This window comes from Mustela lutreola, chromosome 1, assembly GCF_030435805.1.
Source record: "Mustela lutreola isolate mMusLut2 chromosome 1, mMusLut2.pri, whole genome shotgun sequence".
Lineage (NCBI taxonomy): Eukaryota > Metazoa > Chordata > Mammalia > Carnivora > Mustelidae > Mustela > Mustela lutreola.
Genome location: NC_081290.1, coordinates 99515519 through 99537729, shown reverse-complemented (window position 1 = coordinate 99537729; position 22211 = coordinate 99515519). Strand labels below are relative to the sequence as shown.

Below are 22211 nucleotides of genomic sequence, written 5' to 3'. Positions count from 1 at the left end.
TTTCCAGACACCTGTCAGGGACAACTTGAGTGGTTCAGTGCATGCCGCTGGTATGATGTGCGGCATGTATTGCACAAGAGGCTGGAATATATGGCAGATCCATGGGGATTGAAACCTGTGGGCTAGTAGGGAAAAGGTTCTTAGGGAGCTGTTTTGGAGGGACAGAGGCAGTGTTTGTTTCCTTCCCAAACCACCTCCCCTCTGTGCTTCCCCTCCCCGCCCCCCAAGAGTAGCTGCCCCAGGGCCATGCTTCTGCCTAGCAGGTCATTGCTGATCCCGCCTCTTAGAGGCATCAGCGTATACTTGTTTTCTGGCTGAAACTTAAACCACAAAAACTTAAAATACAAAAATCAAATAAGAAATGTGAAGTCTAGCCTGACCCTCCTCTTAACTGGCCGTCTTAATCTTCAGCAAGTCACTGAAAATCCTGTTTCTTCTTCAGGACACCTAGGGGTTTGGATTACAGGACCTCTGAGATCCCTTCTGTATCTTTGCATTCCCTAAATGTGTGCTCCTGGATGGACTTACCTAAAGAATGTCCTCAGTTCTTTGAGCCCTCATGACCGTGGACTTCTAAATGACATATACTGCACCTATTGGTCTATAGGGTGTTTCATTCAGGTTTTGAGTAGCAAGTTTAATTCATGGTATTGAAATCATGGAAAGGAGGGAGAAACAATCTGTATCTAGTTTTTAAAAAACCAAAAACAGTTGCCACTGTCATTAGCAGCTTGTTGGCTCAGAGCTGTGGCAGAAGGCCTCGGGCTGCTGAGCTCAGTCCCCCTGGCCGTCCATCGTAACTGTCACCCACACCAGCTGCTGCTGCAGATACAGTGGGAGTGGGCGACAGCCAAGCATCTGAACCAGCAGGAAAAGCAGCAGAACCAAATCTGGTTCCATCAGCTGCCTTTCTCATCTCAGCCTAGGATTCTAGGACCTCAGTTCTTCTGGCAGAAAAACATGTGGCTGGAAAATTTGCCCCGCAGAGGGCTGGATTTTGACTTTAGTCAGAAATAATGGGTATGTGCCCTGAAACAGTGAGTTGTGTATTGATTTGGCAATATGTTGCTGCAGGGAGACCATTAAGGGAGAGAAAGCAGTGAAGGATAATTAGCATTGTGGAAAATAAGAAAATGAAAACACATGTTCATGGGATTTGCCAACATTTCTCTTCCTAATTGACTCCAGTCGTTATTCTTCCTATAATTTTCTCAAAGAGAAATATGACCAGGGAGGTTTTCTTTTTCTATTCCATTTTTCTTATTGTACTTCTGAGTTATGGGCTCCTCCTGGGGAGGGGCCATCTCTGAACCGACAGTGAGCATGATCAGCTAAAATCTTAGGGCAGTCCCTCTGCTGGGTTACTGATTGGTGAGGAAAGACTTTGCAAATTGTACTCTTTGTTCAAGGGCATGAGTTAACTTATAGCATTGATCTATTTTTTTTTTTTTTTTTTTTTTTGATCTATTTTTTTTATTGGTCTATTTTAATATCAAATCTATCTAGTGTAAGTGAGAGCCAGTGAACTCTGCTCAGCCTGCATTGCAAGTGCCCAACAATCGCAGATAGTACAATAAGGACAAAAATAATTAATTTTTTGACCAAAGAGAAATGCTGAACCTTTCTGGGCCTGCCTTTTAGAATTCTTGTTTCTAAGGTGTTCAACGATGAAAAAGCATTTTGAGGATCCCTGCAAAATAGTAGTTCTACTAATAGTAGAACCCCAAATTACCAAGAACTTGGTAGCATGTTTAAATGAACTTCATTAACTAAAAACACACACATATTTGAAAAGTTGGAGCGCATACATATATGAGATCTTATTTGTCTGGTCTTGGGGTGATGCTTAGAATTAGGGAATCTAAGGGATTCTTGGAATGCTTAAAGTAAAATGGTGGGATCGTTGGGATCCATGATCCAAAAGTTGGGATTCTAGAATTAGAATAGATTCTCCAGTTAAGTATTGATAGTGCCCATTTGCCTTTATCGACATAAGGCTCCTAATTGAAAACAGAATCTTTCATTAGCAAGAGAAAGAAATTTTACAGGGCCTTCCTTTCGGCTTTCACCTTCCATACAATGAACTTAATGAATCCATAAACTTTGGCTCCATGTATGTTGAGATCATTGATGAATTATAGCAAGATCCTCTCTCTCCTTCCCTCCCTTGTGTTCTCTGCAGTTTGTGGTGATAAAGGAACACCAAAATCTCAGGAATGGAAGTCAACCCGTGACCCTCAAGGACGGCGAGGCAGCAGATGTTAGCCAGTTCTCTCTGGAGCCAGGTGAGTGGCTGTCTTCATCTGGATCCTGAATGTTTTTCTGTCTCATGGAAGTGCAGACACAATAGTTAAACTATGTAGGAGCTATGCGAGTGGCTGGGCTGGATTGAAATGCCTCAGAGCCTTGGAGAGATGCATTTGGATTGGATTCTTATTGTGCACGAAGTGACCATTTTCCTCAAAACTCTGGTTGCACAGCAGTTTGCTAGATCACTTTGGGCCAGCACACAACTCTTTCTTTTGAATTCGGTGGGATTTTGTGGTCAGTCTTTGGGATCTGTATTGGTAGCTGTAGGTATAGTTCTGGTGAAATTGTAAATGGCTCTAAGAAAATGTGTTCCATGCTCTAGTAGGAAGGTTCCTGTGAATTTAAGTTGATCTGTGGGTCCTCCTGGGGATTTGGGAGTTTTCACATCTTATCAGGGGCCAGCCCTCAGCCAGATGCCAGAGTCATCTGTGAAGTCCATGCAGGCTACTGGGAGAGGATCCATAAAATCATCCTGGGTTCTCGGGCTGCTCTGGGACTCAATCTGTCTCAGGTGGAATTGGAATTAGATACTTTGCAACCTAGTACCTTTGCCAAGAATTGCATGATGATAATAAACATCTTTAGCATGGGGCTCAGATGTCAGTTTTATTTCATAACTCAGAGGACAAAGTTGAACATGTTTTGAATTATAAGCTGTTATAAAGTTTCAAAGAAACATTGAACCCATAATACATGGTTTCTCTGGATGCCTGGCTGGCTCTGTCGATTAAGCATCTGTCTTTGGCTCAGGTCATGGTCCCAGGGTCCTGGGATCGAGTTCTGCATTGGGCTCCTGGCTGAGCAAGGAACCTGCCTCTCCCCTGCTTATGTTCCCTCTCTGTCTCCCTCTCTCTCTGACAAATAAATAAAATCTTAAAAACAAAACAAAGCAAAACAAAACACCAGTTTCTCTGCTGAGAGGGGCTTCAGCTCTGCTTATATTTTCTGATGTCTGACCTTTGTGAATATGCTTGTTACTGGAGCCCCTGGGTGGCTCAGACTGTTAAGCATCTGCCTTCGGCTCAGGTCACGATCCTGGGGTCCTGGGATTGAGCCCCACATTGGGCTCCCAGCTCTTCAGGAAGCCTGCTTCTCCCATTCCTGCTTATGTTCCCCTTCATGCTATGTCTTTTAAGATTTTTTTAAAATCTTAAAAAAATATATGCTTGGGGGTGCCTGGGTGGCTCAGTGGGTTAATCCTCTGCCTTTGGCTCAGGTCATGGTCTCAGGGTCCTGGGATCGAGCCCCGCATCGGGCTCTCTGCTCGGCAGGGGGTCTGCTTCCTCCTCTCTGCCTGTGTCTCTGCCTACTTGTGATCTCTGTCTGTCAGATAAATAAATAAAATCTTAAAAAAAAAAATGCTTGTTACCCTACTCTCCTCTTCAGATTTCCTTACAGACAGAATGTAGGATTCTAATTTAGAAAAACTCATTCACATCTGTCTCCTATGTATATTGCCATGTAACCCAAATTCAGTAGAACGTTTTTTTCCCTTGATGAAGGCCTTGGATATTAGGATACACTTAAGAATTGATACAATTTTATATGTAAACTGTTACCAGTGTTGTTACCTGCATAACAAAAACATTTGGCATTTTCAAAAGTTGTTTGGGTTTTGTTGTTAATACTAAAATTATGAGAAAGTAATAGAATGAATATCTTATAGTTGCGTATTTTCTTGAAGAGCTAAAAGCACATAATTCTTTGTTACAAAAGTAATTCAGTATAGAGGTACATATAATTTTTCCAGTTAACCAGAAGCACAATGATTGGACCAAGGTGTGGTTAAACTCAGAAAATAACTAAGGACTTGGTTAGCTGAGTACACAGGAAAAGATTAGAATATCTCCCTTTTTGCTCACTCTACTACAGTTTGACTCACTCTCTGTGAGCCATTCATAAAACTGTCTCCCAATTTGAGTGATCACAGCCCAATCATGGCCAGCTGTCTCATAAAATGCATGAGGTGAGAGATCCAAAGTAGGGAAAGAGGAAAATGAGATAAAAGATCGAGATTGGCTCTGAGCCGAGTCCTTCCCTGCTCCTGGAAAACCCCTTAAAACACAGGCTGTGCTAGTGGTGGATCCAGGGAACCATATTCCTTGACTTCAGTCAACACGAGCTGGTGCAGGTTAAGTTAGCTTCATGTTGTAGGCAGAGTACCACTCTAGGGACTAGGCAGGCAAATGCATTGGAAACCTGAGCTCTGTTCCCAAGACTCCCAGAAGGGGAGAGAAGTACACAGAGAAAGTCAAAGAGGAATGTCAGGTAGCATTGCCTTTGAATCATCTCATGCAACCAAGAGGAGTTTTTTAGAAATTAGGTCCACATAGTCTGAGAATGGGTTGATTCTGTGTCTCTCTCGTCTTTTGGGCCTATCCTCCAGTCACTGTTATTTGGGCGTCTCTTGCCGGACGTTGTGAATGATGTGAATCCTCAGGTTTCTTTTTCTTTTCATGTAGGCTTGGTGCAACGGACATCATGGAGAAATGAGCCCCAGGTGTATGTGGCCACAGAGCAAGGCTGCCGCACTCCACTGTCCAGTGATAGAGGCTCTGGTCCCCAGACAACGGAGCAGAGCTTTCCTCTCCCCTCCTGTGGGGCACAGCCCATTGCTTTGGGGATTGAGAAGCCACATTCTCTCCTATCGGCTAACCCATATGACAACAAAGGGCCCCAGATCCACCACCCCAAAAGAAGCTGACTCAGTGAAAACTAGAATTAAAAGGAAGATCAAAAAGGATTAACTGTGTTGATAGATGGTAATACTTCATCTCAAAAGGTAGAGGGAAAATATGGATTTTGGTGACACAATCTCTACCACTCATTACCCCTCAGGTCCTGGAGACAAACAGGTAGTCATGATTTTGTTTCTTCAAGCAGTCCTGTTGCAGATTTTTCAAGTAAGAGTAATAGAGAGAATCACTAGGGAACTCACTGGAAACCAAAGCACGGTGTTACTTTGTAAACTGTGTTGACTTCAATAGTTAAGACAGGTAGGTACTTTTCCTCTGCAGCTCCACAAGAAATTGGGCTAAAAGCAGGCAACCACAGTGGTTTGGTCAGTTATAAGATAATTCTTTTTATCTGAACAGAACATTTATCTAAGTCTTACAAAATGGTTAGAATATTAAAATTGCTGGTCTGATACATTGTGGGCATTTAACCTATCACTGGTTTGATCTATGCTGCTGATTTCACAGAATGAATTTTGATAAATTAATTAAAAGCTGTATTAAACCTGATTTCTTCAGAATTAGTTGACTTATTTTTTCTATCTTAAAATCTTTGAACAAAAACCTTTTACTTTAAAAAATTACCCGGAGACATCACGTTTCCCAAGCATTACTATTCTTTCCCCACAGAATATTTTTTTAAATGAAAATGGTAAATTTTCCTGTCATGTTTTGGCACAGAATTTGTACTTATTTTCAAATATGAGATTGCAAGCAAATTTCCGGATTTATTTTCATTTTGAACAATCGATCTCTTCTAATTATTTCAATAAAATCACTATGAAACAAACATTTTCTTGTATTCCTGGTTAAATAATAAATTATAGTTTAGGGGATATTTGAGTTGAACCAAAGTGATTTGCCAGAGTGATTGTTGAAGCTTCCTATTGCTATACTCTTAAAAATAATTTTGAAATCTATTGGAACTTTATAAAGTAAAACTTCCTAAGGTCTTTTTCTTCTTCTTCTTCTTCTTTTTTTTTTTTTTAAGATTTTTATTTATTTATTCGACAGACAGAGATCATGTAGGCAGAGAGGCAGGCAGAGAGAGAGAGGAGGAAGCAGGCTCCCCGCTGAGCAGAGAGCCAGATGCGGGGCTCTATCCCAGGACCCTGGGATCATGACCTGAGCTAAAGGCAGAGGCTTTAACCCACTGACCCACCCAGGTGCCTCCTTCCTAAGGTCTTCTAATTAAACCTTGTTCTTGTAGCTAAGACACTGTTATTACACATTATACTACCTAATACAGTAAGTATAAACTGTTCGGGCCTTTGGATTTTTCAGCTTAAGCATCAGCTAGTCCCTTTGCTTACTTTTTCTTGCACTTTTCTTCAACTCCTTAGACTGTGGTCAGTCCAGAAGTCAGCATAAAAAGGAGTTGAAGCACATCTCTTCAAGTAGAAACTTAGGAGCTTTGGAAAAGGTTTAGTGGTGAGGAGGATAACTTAGATAATTATTCAGTATGACCCCTTTCCCAGATTTATACAAATACAGATTTTTCTGTATTCTGTATAAAGTTTTGCTTTGACAGTTGATACCCTAAAGGATAAGAAGACCTATTTTTTTTTTTTTCTAATGAGTGAAATGACCTCAGAAAACAATACTCAGAATATTCCCAGCTATGGGGAAATTATATTCCGAGGTGTGAATCTTTTTTCTCCTTCCCAAAATGAGCATTTCTGAAGTTTTCTGGGTGTAGATCTTACAATTTAAAAAAATTTTACTACCTCTTTCTTTTAGAATTTCAATGATAACCGAAGAGATGACATGAGACCACTGTTGCTCATAGCATAACATTATCTTTGAACCAGATACTCCATTTCCTTCAAGCCTTTCAACGAATCTGATACCTCATAAATTGGGACCATGTTAAATCCCAGACCAGGCTGGAACACTGGCTCCCCCATCAAATTAAACAGAAAACGTACTTCACATTTTGCAATCAACAAATCGCCATGAAGAGATGGCTTCCTTTCTTGTGGTTCCATGTTTCTACAAGAAATATCCTCTTTTAAAAATTAATTTTTAGGAAAGAGCATTTTCATCTGAGATGTTTGATTTGCATTTTTCCCAGACTGAATATTTTTATTTCCTAACTCTCATGGTCTCATTCGGCATAGTGCCCAATTGTGATTCTATTTGACTACTTGTCACCTACTACGTATAAAATGAGCATTCAGCCCCCTTCTAGCATCTAATGAAGGCTTAGGACACTGTATTTTTTCAAAACCTGTTCCACATATTAGCCTTGATTTCCAGCTCATATCCTTGTCATGTGAATAAATGATTATTGTGTGATAATAAAAAATGTGTTTAAAGCACTAAATAATAATCCTTAAAAATAATTTTGGGAGAAAAAGAAAATCCCTAGTCATCTTCTTGTTATGTTTTCCTTTTCTTTCTTTTTTTAAGTCTTTAAATAAGAAACCCTAGTTCTATGCATTGTTTCAACCTCAGCTCTTCAAAGTTAGACATGCCTGAGACAATTCTGCCGTTTAGAACTTCATAGGACATCTGTAGCTAGTGACCATATGCTAGCCACAGCATAGCTCCTTAGGAAAGTATGTGGCAGACATTTAGTATCATGTTAGTCATGGGCACATCTGAAACAGAAGCATTTAAATTATAAAATGGGAAAATTTCCTAGCTGTGGTCCTATTTTTTCCCTCTACAGCAATATTTGGCCCTTCTGCCATGATTCAGTTTCTGATGGGCCAGAAGAAAATTAAGATGCGTTGCACTCAACAATGAAGACTTCAGGATGCATTCTTCTTCTTTTTTAAGTTTATATTTTAATTTCAGTTAGTTAACATACAATATTGTATTAGTTTCAGGTGTACAACCTGCACAACCTCATTAGCATAGGTATAGTGGTTCAAAACTTCCATACAGCACCCAGGGCTCATCACAAGTGCCCTCCTTAATCCCCATCACCTATTTCACCGTTCCTCCCCACCCACCTCCCCTCTGGTAACCAGCAGTTTGTTCTCTAGAGTTGAGTCTGTCTCTTAGTCTGCCTCACTTTCTTTTTTTCCCCTGTGCTCATTTGTTTTGTTTCTTAAACTCCACATATGAAAGAAATACAGTATTGTCTTTCTCTGATTTATTTCACTTAGCATTATACTTTCTAGCTCCAACCATGTCATTGCAATGGCAAGATTTCATTCTTTTTATGGGCTGCATAATATTCCTGTGTGTGTGTGTGTGTGTGTGTGTGTGGTGTGTATACACAATATTTTCTTTATCCATTCATCAGTTGATGGACAGTTGGACTGCCTTCATGGTTTGTCCATTATAACTAATGCAGCAATAAACCTTGGGGTACATGTTTTTGTATTCTTCGGGTAAATCCCTAGTAGTAAAATTGCTGGATTGTAGGGTAGTTCTATTTTTAACTCTTTGAGGAATCTCCATACTATTTTTCACAGTGGCTGCACCAACAGTTTGCATTCCCATGAACAGTGCACTTTCCTCACCAACACCTGTTGTTTCTTGTGTTATTGATTTTAGCCAGTCTGACAGGCATGAGGTGGTATCTCACCCTCTGGTAGTTTTGATTTGCGTTTTCCTGATAGTAAATGATAGTGACTATCTTTTCATGTATGTGTTGGCCATCTGTACATCTTTTTGGAGAAATGTCTGTTCATGTCTTCTGCCCAGTTTTTAAAATGGATTATGTGTTTTTGGGGTATTGAGTTTTATAAGTTCTTTATGTATTTTGGATACTAACCTCTTATCAGTTATGTCATTTTCAAATATCTTCTTTCATTCCACGGGTGGCCTTTTAATTTTGTTGATTGTTTCTTTTGCTGCACAGAAGCTTTTTATTTTGATGAAGTCCCTGTAGTTTATTTTTGCTATTGTTTCTTTGTCTTAGGAGACACATCTAGAAAGAAGTTGCTCAGCCAATGTCAGAGATCCTACTGCCTGTGTCTTTTATAAGATTTTAATGGTTTTAGGTCTCACATTTAGTTCTTTAATCCTTTTTGAATTTATTTTTGTGTATGGTGAAAGAAAGTGGTCCAATTTTATTCTTTTCCATGTTGCTGTCCAGTTTTCCCAACATCCATTTGTTGAAGAAACTGTCTTTTCCCACTGGATTTTTTTTCTTTCCTTATCAAAGATTAATTAATCAAATAGTTGGAGGTTTATTTCTGGGCTGTTCTACTGATCTCTGCAACTAATTTTGTGCCAGTTCTACACTGTTTTGATTATGGCAGCTTTATAATATAGATTGAAGTCTGGAATTGTGATGCCTTCAGCTTTGCTTTTCTTTTTCAAGATTGCTTTGGCTATACAATATCTTTTGTGGTCCATACAAATTTTAGGATGGTTTGTTCTGGCTCTGTGAAAAACACTAACTGGTGTTTTGATGGGGATTGCATTAAATGGATAGGTTGCTTTGCGTGGTATAGACATTTTAACAATACTTTTCTTCCAGTCTATGAGCATGGAATGTCTTTCCATTTCTTTTTTTTTTTTTCTCTTTATTTATTTATTTATTTATTTATTTATTTATTTATTAATTTTTTATTTTTTATAAACCTATATTTTTATCCCCAGGGGTACAGGTCTGTGAATCACCAGGTTTACACACTTCACAGCACTCACCAAAGCACATACCCTCCCCAATGTCCATAATCCCACCCCCTTCTCCCAAACCCCCTCCCCCCAGCAGCCCTCAGTTTGTTTTGTGAGATTAAGAGTCACTTATGGTTTGTCTCCCTCCCAATCCCATCTTGTTTCATTTATTCTTCTCCTACCCACTTAAGCCCCCATGTTGCATCACCACTTCCTCATATCAGGGAGATCATATGATAGTTGTCTTTCTCTGCTTGACTTATTTCACTAAGCATGATACGCTCTAGTTCCATCCATGTTGTCGCAAATGGCAAGATTTCATTGTGCTGTCTTCAGTTTCTTTCATCAGTTTTATAGTTTTAAGAGTAAGATCTTTCACCTCTTTGCTTAGGTTTACTCTGAAGTATCTTAATTATTTTTGGTGCAATTGAAAATGGGTCTCTTTTCTTAATTTCTCTTTCTGCTACTTCATTATTAGTGTATAGAAATGCAACAGATTTCTGTACATTGATTTTGTATCCTGCAACTTCACTGTATTTATCAGATCTAGCAGGTTTTTGGTGGAGTCTTTCAGGTTTTCTATATATAGTATCATGTCGTCTACAAACAGTGGAAGTTTTACTTCTTCCTTATGGATTTGGATGCCTTTTGTTTCTTTTTGTTTTCTTATTTCCATGTCTAGGATATCCAGTATTACGTTGAATCAAAGTGGTGAAAGGGAACAGCCTTCCCTTGTTTGTGACCTTCAGGGAGAGGCTCTCAGTTCTTTCCCCATTAAGGATGATATTTGTGAGCTTTTCATATATGGTCTTTATTATGTTGAGGTATGTTCTCTCTGAACCTACTTATTGAGGGCTTTTATATGGATGTTATACTTCGTCAAATGCTTTTTTTGCATCTATTGAAATGATCATATCATTCTTATCCTTTCTCTTATTGATATGATGGGTTGTATTGGTTGATTTGTGATGTTGAACTGCCCTTGCACCAAGGAATAAATCCCACATGATTGTGGTGAATGATTTTTAAAATGTATTGTTGGATTTAGTTTACTAGTATTTTGTTGAGAATTTTTGCATTTATACTTGTCAGAGATATTGGCCTGTAGTTCTCTTTTTTTAGTGGTGTCTTTATTTGGTTTTGGTATCAGGGTAATTCGGACCTCATAGAGTGAATTTGGATGTTTCCTTTTCTATCTTTTGGAGGAGTTTGAGAAGAATAGCTGTTAACCCTTCTTTAAATGTTTGGTAGGGAATGCCTGTGAAGCCATCTGGTACTGGACTTTTGTTTGTTGGGAGTTTTTCTGGTTTTGTTTTTGTTTTTTTAAATTACTGCTTCAATTTCATTGTTGGCAATTGGTCTACCCAAATTTTCTTCTTGTTTCTGTCTTGGTAGTTTATATGTTTCTAGGATTTTATCCATTTCTTCTAGCTTGTCCAATTTGTTGGTATGTAGTTTCTCCTAATATTCTCTTATAATTGTGTTTCTGTGATTTTGGTTATTATTTCTCTTCTCTCATTTGTGATTTTATTTATTTGAGTCCTTTTTCTTTTTTCTTGATAAGTCTGTCTAGAGGCTTATCTATCGTATTGATGTTTTCAAAGAACCAGCTCCTGGTTTCATTGATTTGTTTTATTATTTTTTTTAAGTTCTATATTATTTATTTCTGCTCTAATAGTTATTATTTCCTTCCTCTGCTTGTTTAAGGTTTCATTTGTGTTCTTTTTCTAGATTCTTTAGATGTAAGGTGAAGTTGTTTGAGATTTTTCATGCTTTTTGAGATAGGCCTGTCTTGCTATAAACTTTCCTCTTAGAGCTGCTTTTTCTGCATCCCAGAGATTTTTGATCATTGTGATTTCATTTTCCTTTGTTTCCGTGTGCTTTTTTTTTTCTTGTTTTATTTCCTGGTTGACCTATTTGTTGTTCAGTAGCATGTTATTTAACTTCCTTGTATTTGTGGTCTTTCCAGATTTTTTTCTTGTGGTTGACTTCTAGTTTCATAGCCTTGTGGTCAGAAAATATGCATGGAATGACTTCCATCTTCTAAATTTGTTGAGGCTTGTTTCGTGGGCTGATGATATGTGATCTATTCTGGAGAATGTTCCATGTGCCCTTGAAAAGAATGTGTATTCTACTGTTTTAGGATGGAATGTTCTGAATATATCTGTTAAGTCCATCTGTTCCAATGTGTCATTCAAAGCCATGGTCTCCTGGTTGATTTTCTGCTTAGATAATCTGTCCATTGATGTGAGTGGCGTGTTAAGGTTCCCCTAGTATTGTTGTATCATTACTGATTACTTCCTTTATGTTTGTTATTAATTGTTTTGTGTATTTGGGTGCTCACATGTTAGGTACATAAATATTTGCAATCGTTACATCTTCTTAGATTGTTCCCCTTATTATTAATAGTATCCTTATTATTATTATTATTATTAGTCTCTTATTACAGTCTTTGTTTTAAAGTCTACTTTGTGCAATGTAAGTATTGATTGTGACTCCCACTTTCTTTTGACATCCATTTGCATGTTAGATGTTTCTCCATTCCCTTGCCTCTTTCAGCCTGCTGTTCATCCCATCAGGCATGTTTCTCATTTTGCTTTTTGAGCACTTTATCTCTGCTATCTTATTCCTTATTTCTGTGGTAAGGGTCTCATTCCTGTCTTCTACTCTTTTTGGAAGTCTAGTGGCTATTCTAATGATCATTACTTTAAATTCTCTATCAGGCATGTTACTTATCTGTTTCACTTAGATCTCTGGCCATGGCCCTGTACTGTTCTTTCACTGGAGACAGATTTCTCTGTCTTCTCATTTTGTCTAAGTCTCTGTGCCTGTTGCTATGTGTTAGGAAAGTCAACTACCTCTCCTGTTCTTGAGGGTAATAGTCTTATGAAGAAGAGACCTTGTAGTGCCCTGCAATGTAGTGCCCCCTGCTTTCTAGGGCCTGGTGCTTCCAGGATTGTCTCCAATGTATGCTGTGTGTGTGCTCTGCTATTTTGTCCTGGTCACTTTATCCTTCAGGCCAGCCATCTGCAGTGGCTCTCTTCACCTGTTATGGGCAGTGTTTGGTCCCTGGCCTGAAGGTGGTATGTTTTAGCCAAGTGTGTGCTGGTCTGTTTGTGAAATGAGCCCTGTCATCACCACCACCAGAACCAAGGCTCTGTAAAACTCCAGGTCAGGTGATGGTTTGAATAGGGCTTTGGGCTGGTCTTCTGGGGGAGGGGGCCTGTTGTGCTGAGACTGAGTCTCCCCAGCATGACTGGGAGGGGCAGTTCCAGCAGAGTGCAGGGAGGTGGGGCTTGGTGGTAAGCAAGTTAGGTAGTGAGTGTCAGTGCTGTGCTGGTTCCCACAGGGGGCTCTGTTTTTATGCTGAGGGGCGAGAGAGGGACATGGCACTGCCAGTTTCTTTGTTCCCACAGCAACCTCTCCATGAATGCTGTCTCTCTGGGATGTGCTCTGAGATGAGCAAATAACCTCCCACTGTGTGCCCCAGGTAATCTTCACATCACTGTTTTCATACTGTATGTTTCTGGGCTATTTGCTGGCCTTTTCTCCAATAGCAGCCTTAGTGCCCTCCAAGCTATCCGAGAACCAAGGATGCTGACCTTTAAAACTCCAAACTTTAACTCCCACTGGTTGCAAGAACTCAAGCAAGCCCCTCTTGCTTTCCAAGTCATTTGCTCAGGGATTCCTTTTCTCTTTGTGCTCTCTGTGTACTAATCTGTCTTTCACCCTTTGCTACGACCATGCTCCCCACCTCCAGCAATGCCATGATCCATTTCTCTCCTAAGCCCATCACCACACTTCCTAACTTCTTCAGTGTGGCTTCTTCTCTACATTTAGTTGTGTGGTTTGTTTTCCCTGTCTTCAGGTCCATTTCTGGGGTATTTAGGATGATTTCAAAGTTATCGAATTGTATTTGTGGGACGGAGAGAGCCTTGGGTCCTCCTACTCCACCGTTGTCTTCCACCCAGTTGTCAGGATGTGTTCTAAATGAAGAGTTATAAATCCCAAATTAGTGCCCGAGTTATTTGGGTTCTTATTTTTAAATTTATACCACTCATCTGCCAAAATAATGAAAGCATAGTAAAACTGTTATCGTTCAGAACTTTTAGGGAGTTATTTTGGACAGTGAGTCAAATGTTCACAGCTTGGTTTCTTTAGCTCTAAAATGAAGCATTCTTTGTGTGAAAACAACATAAGTCCCAGCAAGCATCAATACAAACTAAGGTGTTACTACTATTTCCAAGATATTGAGATGTTGTAGGCCTTAACTGCTTTAAATACTGATGCTCTTTTATCAGTCTAGGATAACTCCTTCTCTATCATTAGATAAAACATGTTAAGCATAAGTGTATCTATCATTGTATAAAACACATTGAGCATAAGTGTATCTATCATCATATAAAACATGTTGAGCATAAGTGATGCCTGGGTGGCTCAGTCAGTTAAGCGTCTGCCTTGGGATCAGGTCATGATCCTAGGGCCCTGGGATCAAGTTCCTCATCAGGCTCCCTGCTCAGTGAGGAGCCTGCTTTTCCCTCTGCCTGCTGCTCCTGCTGATTGTGCCCTCTCTTTCTCTATCTCTGTCTGATGAATAAATAAATAAATAAAATAAAAAACAAAAACATGTTGAGCACAAGTATATGTTTTCTTAATAAAATAAGGACTTTATTACATATAAGCCATAATAAAATGCTATCATTTTGGGATGATCAGAGCTCCTTTACTGCATATTAAAGGTTCTTAAATCTTAACCCACTGAGCCACCCAGGCGCCCTTAAAGGTTCTTAAATCCTGAGTCTGAACATTTTAACCTATTATTTACGTTACTTTTCCTGTGGACTTTCCAGCTGTCAGCCCTCATGGCTCCATCAATTACCTCTCATGCAAGCTCCTCATCTCACCTTTCTCATTGCTTGTTTTGTAAATGTGGTATTCAGATAACCAAGCAAGTTAGCATCATATATAAAGTAAGAATAAATGTATATTGAAGGCAAGTTTATGAATATTTCCTGAGTACAGTACATAAATTTTAGCCCTTAAACTTTTGGTATGTTGCAACCTTTATTTTTTCCTTACTGTTTTCAGCTGTATTCTTAGCTTGCTAATACATCAATTCCAAATAGATGAGGTGATGTCATTATGTATATAATGATGATACATGATGTAGTGGTTAAAAAGATGGTCTCTGAATTCCACAGGACTAGATTTTAAATACCATGTATCACCTACTGGCTTTGTAACCTTCTTCAAAATACTTAATCTCTCTAAATTTCAATTTCCTCATATTCACAATGGGGAGAATAGCATTACCGTTGCCATAGGATTGTTGTGCTTTGAAGTGAAATAATGCATGCATGGTGCTTACCATTAATGCTTGGTACAAAATTAAACCATATTATTATTGTTATTATTTTACCCCTTTTTGAGTCCACTGTTTCAATCGTATTAGCTTCCGGTATGGTAAACTTGTTTGTACTACTTCTTTTCCAGGCGAGTGGCATATGAAGATCGGGCTAAGAGCAGAGCCCTAAACCCCTGGGTCAGAATTTCACAAGGTGGTGTACACAAATATCAAGACAGGCTAAACATTCAATTTCACTTTTACATTAAAATGACCATCTTAGACATATATGTTTGGGATATGTTGGTCATTTTTTCATCAAGTTTTATACATTGGATAAAGAGCATTAATAATGACTATATTTGTTTTATGAGACAACATTGTACAGTTTATCTATGTCCAGGTAGATCTGGGAAAATAATTCATTTTGTTTTTATCTATTGTTTTAAAGGCAAGATGCTTATAAGCTAAAGAGGTTTTTGAGAAACCTCATAAAGCTTCTGAAAATATCAGCTGACTTTCCATAATGCAAATTATGTGTTATGAGAATAACCCCTTTGTCTATATATTCTAGGGAGATTGTTCTCTAACACTTGTTGGCAGCTGTTAAACCAAGTAGAAATACACTGTCAAATGTGGACATTAGTTTTAAATACGTATTAATTTGTTAGAGCTGGAGACAGCAGCACAAAAGACACAGGTGGTGGCTTCTAATGATAGGTAAGCAAATATATAATTAGAATTCTAGAACCACTTGATCTCTGTCAACAGCCACTTTCCAAAATTTTTCACTATCATCACCAGCTTTTATTAGTATTTCCACCTGTTGCCTTAATGGTAAGGAAATACCACCTAAAAGCAGTATGACAATGACTGGGCTATGATGGAGCTTTTAAACCGTTTATACCCAAATCCCATTTAAGCCTACCTAGTCTTATAGATGTGGATATGTATGGTAGTTTGCACTATCAAAAAGACTTTGAATCTGTGGAATTAAAATATTTTTCTCCAGAATCATATCTTACATTTGCATTGTGGCTTCTGATTATTGTATTCCTTATCTTATTTAATCTCATTGGTTCTCACATCCAATCTAAAAAATTTAGTGGAGCAGATATTCTTTCCATTTTACTTATCCTTAAAGATTGTATCCAAAGTTGAAGGAAATTAAAGATGAATAATAAAACTTATTACTAGAGATAAGAAATTACTTCATAATAATAAAATGTTTATTTTTTCCAGAAATATATTACAGTTCTAAAATCATATACATATGATACCCATCCTCAAATATATAAAGCAAAAAATTGACATTTTATCAGAAGTATTGAAGAAAATAACATCACAGTAGATTTTGCCATACTGCTCTTGGTAATTAATAAACTTGGGAGACAAAAAAATTAGTAAGGACATAGAAGACGTTAAAGTACAGTAATTAGAATTGGATATATATGGGGCACATATAACTTCATGAAAATTAATATGTATGTGCTAGTCCATAACGTAGCTTCAATAATTTTCTGGGGACCACATGAATGTGGTGATACAGACCATATTCTCTGATTGTAATGAAATTCAGTTAGAGTTAATAATAAAGTGATAAACAAAATGTTTGTAAATTACATAAACATTTCCTAATAACTTATGGGCCAAGGAAGAAATCAATAATGGAAATTAGAAAACACAGAACTGAACAATTGTGAAAATTCTATATACTACAATGAATGGTATATAACTAAATTGGTATTGAGAGGGAATCATATAAAGGCTATAGGATATATCCTTATACAGACAAAAATAAAATTAATGAGCTAAGAAGTACCCAACTGAAGAAGTTAAAAAAGGAAAGTAGAATAAATCCAAAGGAAGTGTAAGCGAAGACTTCATAAAGATAAAAGGAGAAATTATTGAAAAAAAGAAAAAATTGAGGTACCTGGGTGGCTCAGTGGGTTAAAGCCCCTGCCTTCAGCTCAGGTCATGATCCCAGGGTCCTGGGATGCAGCCCCACATAGGGCTCTTTGCTCAGCAGGGAGCCTGCTTCCCTTCCTCTCTCTGCCTGCCTCTCTGCCTACTTGTGGTCTCTGTCAAATAAATAAATTTTTAAAAAAATCTTTAAAAAAGAAAAAATTATAAGAATCTAAAAAGCCAAAAGTTAGTTGTTTGAGAAGTTTAACAAATATACAACAATATTAATCAAAAGAAAGAGAATGAACAACTAATATTATGGATGAAAAGGGCATAAAAATACCGGTGTGGTAACAATTTAGAAAGTAAGAGAATAGTATGAATGACTTTGTAACAATAAAATTTGAAATTTAAGCCAGTGGACAATCATTTAGGAAAAAAAAATTAGCTTACTGAAACTGACAGAGAAAGAAACAGAAAATCTGAATAGTCCTAAACCCATTAAAGAAATTAAAATATTTAACAATCTTTCCACAGGGAAAATATAAGCTTTAAATATTTCATGTCTTTGCATTGTGTCAACTTGGTCAACTGGAACTGTTTTTCAGAATTTTATTCCTGTATTTTATTCCTGCGGATTATTATTTCTCCAGTATTTCTTTTATTTTTTATTTTTTTAAAAAGATTTTATTTATTTATTTGACAGATAGAGATCACAAGTAGTCAGAGAGGCAGGCAGAGAGAGAAGAGGAAGCAGGCTCCCCACTGAGCAGGGAGCCCGATGTGGGGCCCAATCCCAGGACCCTGGGATCATGACCTGAGGCTTTAACCCACTGAGCCACCCAGACGCCCCTCCAATATTTCTTTTATACATGATGTCTGGTATTCAACAAAAAATTAATAGGTAAACCAGGAGATAAGACAATTGACCAAAAACCAAAAGAAAAGAAAAAAAAACCGGGCAAAATAAATAGACCTGCAGGAGATGCAATTATCGAAGTTATCAGACATGGATTTCAAAATAACTTAGGTTTATATATTGAAGAATATATCCCGAGAATAAGAATTCCAGCAAGAATTTGGATCTATTAAAAAACTAATTGAAAATGACAATAACTAAAATAAAGAACTCAGTAAATGGGTTTAAAGATTAGACACAGCTGAATAGACAATTAGTAAGCTAGAGTGTAGGTCAATAGAAAATAAATATATATTTAATTTTAGAAGGCTAGAAGAGAGAGAATGGTAAAAGCAGTATTTGAAGAGATAATGTCTGAGAATATTTTATAATAGATGAAAAATAATAAACCAGGTTGAAAAATGCCACAAAATCAAATAAGAGAAATACAAAGAAAACCTCTAATACAAAGAAAATGTGAACATTTAAAAAGCATTCAGAAATAAGAAGCATAGTTTCAAATGAATGAAAATAAGACCGATGACAGAAATGATGAAAGCCACAAGAAAATAGAATAATATGTTTAAAGTTTTGAAAGAAAATAACTAGATTTCAGCATCTAGCAAAAACATTGTTTACAAAAATGAAGGCAAAATAAGAACTTTAGATAACACAAATCTAAAAAACTGGATACCAGGAGACATGCACTGATAGAAATACTAAAGGAGAATTTTCAGACAGAAGTAAAATGACCCCAGATCAAATCATGAAAATACAAGAAATGAGGAATAATTGAAAGGGCAAATATGTGGGTAGATTTAAATGAATAAAGACTGTGTATGAAAAATCAAAAAGTTACCCACGAAGAATTAATTAAATAGGAGGACTTGATCTATCAAATAGCAGAAATTATTATAAAGCAATACAACTAAGAAGTGTAGTATTGTTGCAAGAATATACAGAAACATGGAATGTAAATGAACCACACATAGTAACTTGAAAGATGATAGCGTGGGTGGGGCACAGTGATGGGAAAAGAATGGACTGTGGGTAAGGACAGTCGAGGAAATTGGTTTTCCATATAGAATATAATGAAACAGATCCCTATCTTACACATTTACACAAAAATCAACCTGAGGTAGAATATAAATTTTAATGCAGAAGGCAAAACTGTTATTCTTTTAGAAACATTTATAAGAGCGCATATTTAATAGCCTTGGGTTAAAGAAGAATTTCTCAATCAAGGCCCCCAAAATGAAAATATCAGTAAACTATCATGAAAATTAAGAACTTCTCTTTCTCGAAATACACCACAAGGAGGTCAAAATACAAGAGGTACCTTTAAGAAGAAGTTTGCAGCAGATATAACTGACAAAGTTTGCTATAAACCTGGAATATATAAATATGTCCTAAAGGCAATAAGCAAGAGAAAACAACGCACTAGAAAATGAGGCAGAAGATGAAACACAAATGTGACCTAATAACCGCACGAAGTACCATTACATTATTATTCAGGGAACAAAGCACAATGGGATGCCATTTCACACCAAGCCTCTGGCAGACATTTCACTCAGACAAGTCCAAGTTTTAGCAAGAGCGTGGAACAAACAGTCCTCTCACACAGCTGGTAGGCTGTTGATTGGCATAATTATGTTGGCACTACCAAGTGAAGTTGGACATGTTCATATTTCCCAACTTATCAAGTTTAATCTGAGGCGTATATTCTAGGGAAACCCTTACACTTGTATCTCTCAGGGCACATATAAAATAGTTAATCTTTTATGCAAAATATCCATCAACAGTAATGTGAACTAGAAATTATCGCATGATCTTAGGGTGCCTGGGTGCTTCAGTCGGTTAAGTGTCTGCCTTAGGCTCAGGTCATGCTCAGGTTTTATTCAGTGAGGCGTCTGCTTCTCTCTCTCCCTCTGCCTCTCTGCCCTGCTCGTGCGTTCTCTCTCTCTCAAATAAATAAATAAAATCTTAAAAAGAAATTATTATAGAGTCTTATATAGAATCATTATTATATGTATTATATATAATATATATTATTATGATATGGAATACAGTATAATAGCTAAAAATAAGTGAATTGTAGCTACACACTTGAAAATAGGTTAATCTGAAAAATAGGTAAGAAATAATGTTCTATTGCTAAGTCTTGGTGGTGGCTTTATAGGTCTTTATTATTGTTGTTATTGTTAATTATTTCTCTGTAAACTGCCTACATGTAAGACAAAAAAAGGGGGGAAATGTATATTTCACAGTTCCAAAATGGTGAAAAGAACACAATAGAAATTGTCCCTAAATTCTACTAAGCACTTCATGGATTCCAAAGCAGAATTACTCACATTCCTTGCATTTATCCGAGCTGGGCTTTCTGAAGTCTGGCTCTCTGAAGCCATGGAGCATACGGGCTGGGTCACCATGTTCTGATCTGGCAATTTTCCTCCACAGTTGCAACAGCCTGAAGAATGGCAAAAATGCTATTCCCCACCCATTTTGTGGGTTTTTTTCCCCCCACACTTATTTATGTATGTATGTATATATTTATTTATTTATTTTTTTCACCACACATTTTGAACACATATGGCAAATAGAGGGATCAAAACAAGGAATGAGATCATGGAGGTTATGGGCAAAGAAAGGCTGTGTATAACAAAGGAGGAAATACATAGAAAAAATAAAAATTGACATTTGGAATGACCTGGTTGGGTATGGTAAAGATAAAATGATGTTTGCAATTATGAGGAAAAAGGGCATTCAAATGTTGGTGATTTGATTTGCTTTGACCTTCTATTACCAAAGCTGACCTTTAGCAATCCGTTGTTCCGTTTTTCTTCTTAACTTTCATTTTTGAATTCTGCTTTTCAAATCCTTGTGCAGCCTTCTGTGTTTGCTAAATTATTCAATAGATTAACATAGCAATGTGTATGTTTGTCCCAAGATGGAAATGATAATGAAACTGTCTGTCCTTCTCGCATTCATGAGATAATAGGTAGGGATAATTTTTTTAAGTAATTAAGGCAGAAAGGCAGTCAAGATCACAAAATGGAAGAAAGTGGAAGCTAAAGACTTCTGCCTCCATCACCATTTTTAGTCCTCTGCCTCATTGGAACTCTTGGCACCAGGTTCGTCCCTTTCTCATTCCAAAGTCACAGCTTTCTTCCAGTTTTTCTCTTGGACTCCAAACGACGTTGTATTCTCCCACAGGTGTTACCATCTTCTTATTCAAAATCTGCCGTGAAACTCAGCAAATTCTCAGAAAATAAGGCAAATAAAAAAATCTGGGTATGGACATTAGGGAGGGTATGTGCTATGTTAAGTGCTGTGAAGTGTGTAAACCTGGTGATTCACAGACCTGTACCCCTGGGGATAAAAATACATTGTATGTTTATAAAAAAAATAAGAGAATAGAGGAATTCTAAAAAAAAAAAAAGAAAGAAAGAAAGAAAAAAAAGAAAAGAAAAGAAAAAAAATTTGGGGGTGCCTGGGTGGCTCAGTTGGTTGAGCATGGGACTCTTGGTTTCGGCTCAGGTCAAGATCTCATGGGTGGTGGGATGGCTGGAAATCCGCTTGCCATTCTCTCCTTTGCCCCTCCCCCCACTCATGCTTGCTCTCTAAAATAAATATATCTTAAAGAAAAGGAAAAAAAAGAAAAATCTGGACTTCAGTGATCATTCAGTATACTCACGAAGGGAAGGAAGAAAAGAGCCTTTGTAGTCTTAGCCTTGCAACCGGACAGTTTAGTCATACAACATATCCTAAAGGTTTAGTTCCATGCTCAAAGTAGGATTTCCTCTCCCAAGTCTCTGAAGAGGGTCCTTTCACTTTACTTTCAACCTACTGCCTGTAATCGTGGGCAGCTTGGTGCTTCAGAGGACAGCTGTTATGCCATTGGAGTTTCAAGAACATTCTGCCTGTAACAGTCATCCACTGAACCAGCTCCAATGGCTAGATGACCAATTCTTCATTTAATCCTTTAAATACTAAAAAAATAGTATCTCCTTTTTCAAGACATGTCTCCTGAAAATCTTTTTTTTTCTTCCCCAGAAGCCAAATCTCCCTTCCTTTTTGTGCATTCCTCTATTGATTATATTTTTAGACCTTTCAGAAGAGCTGTTGCCTCTCCTTGGAGGCGGGGATCCAGAACATCAGTGTCCTGAAGAAGCGAGATGTCCAAACTGAACACCATATTCCAGATATATATACCATACATATACTCCAAATTCTATACCATCTTTCATTCCAAGTGCCCCCTCCCCAGCGTCCAGCTCGATGTCCCTTAAACTTGAATATCCTCAAAATCATGCAGAAATCTTGTCACAAATGCAAATAATGGCTCATTAAGTCTCAGGGAAGGAGTGTACCTTTTTAACAAGTTCTCAGCTGACCTGGATGCTGCTGGCCCACAGATTCCACTTTGAGGAGCAAGTGA

The 22211-nt window shown here is 37.7% G+C and overlaps 1 protein-coding gene across 1 annotated transcript in view; it reads left to right on the top strand.

The window, feature by feature from the left end:
* The window catches only part of EGF (epidermal growth factor), a 100471-nt gene extending 94634 nt beyond the window's left edge, over positions 1-5837 (top strand). Inside the window, exons 23-24 of the mRNA XM_059170984.1 lie at positions 2183-2285; positions 4773-5837. Of these exons, the coding sequence (XP_059026967.1) occupies positions 2183-2285; positions 4773-5014 (345 nt within the window). The 3' untranslated portion in view covers positions 5015-5837. The remainder of the gene's footprint in view (positions 1-2182; positions 2286-4772) is intronic.
* Positions 5838-22211: the final 16374 nt, after the last annotated feature.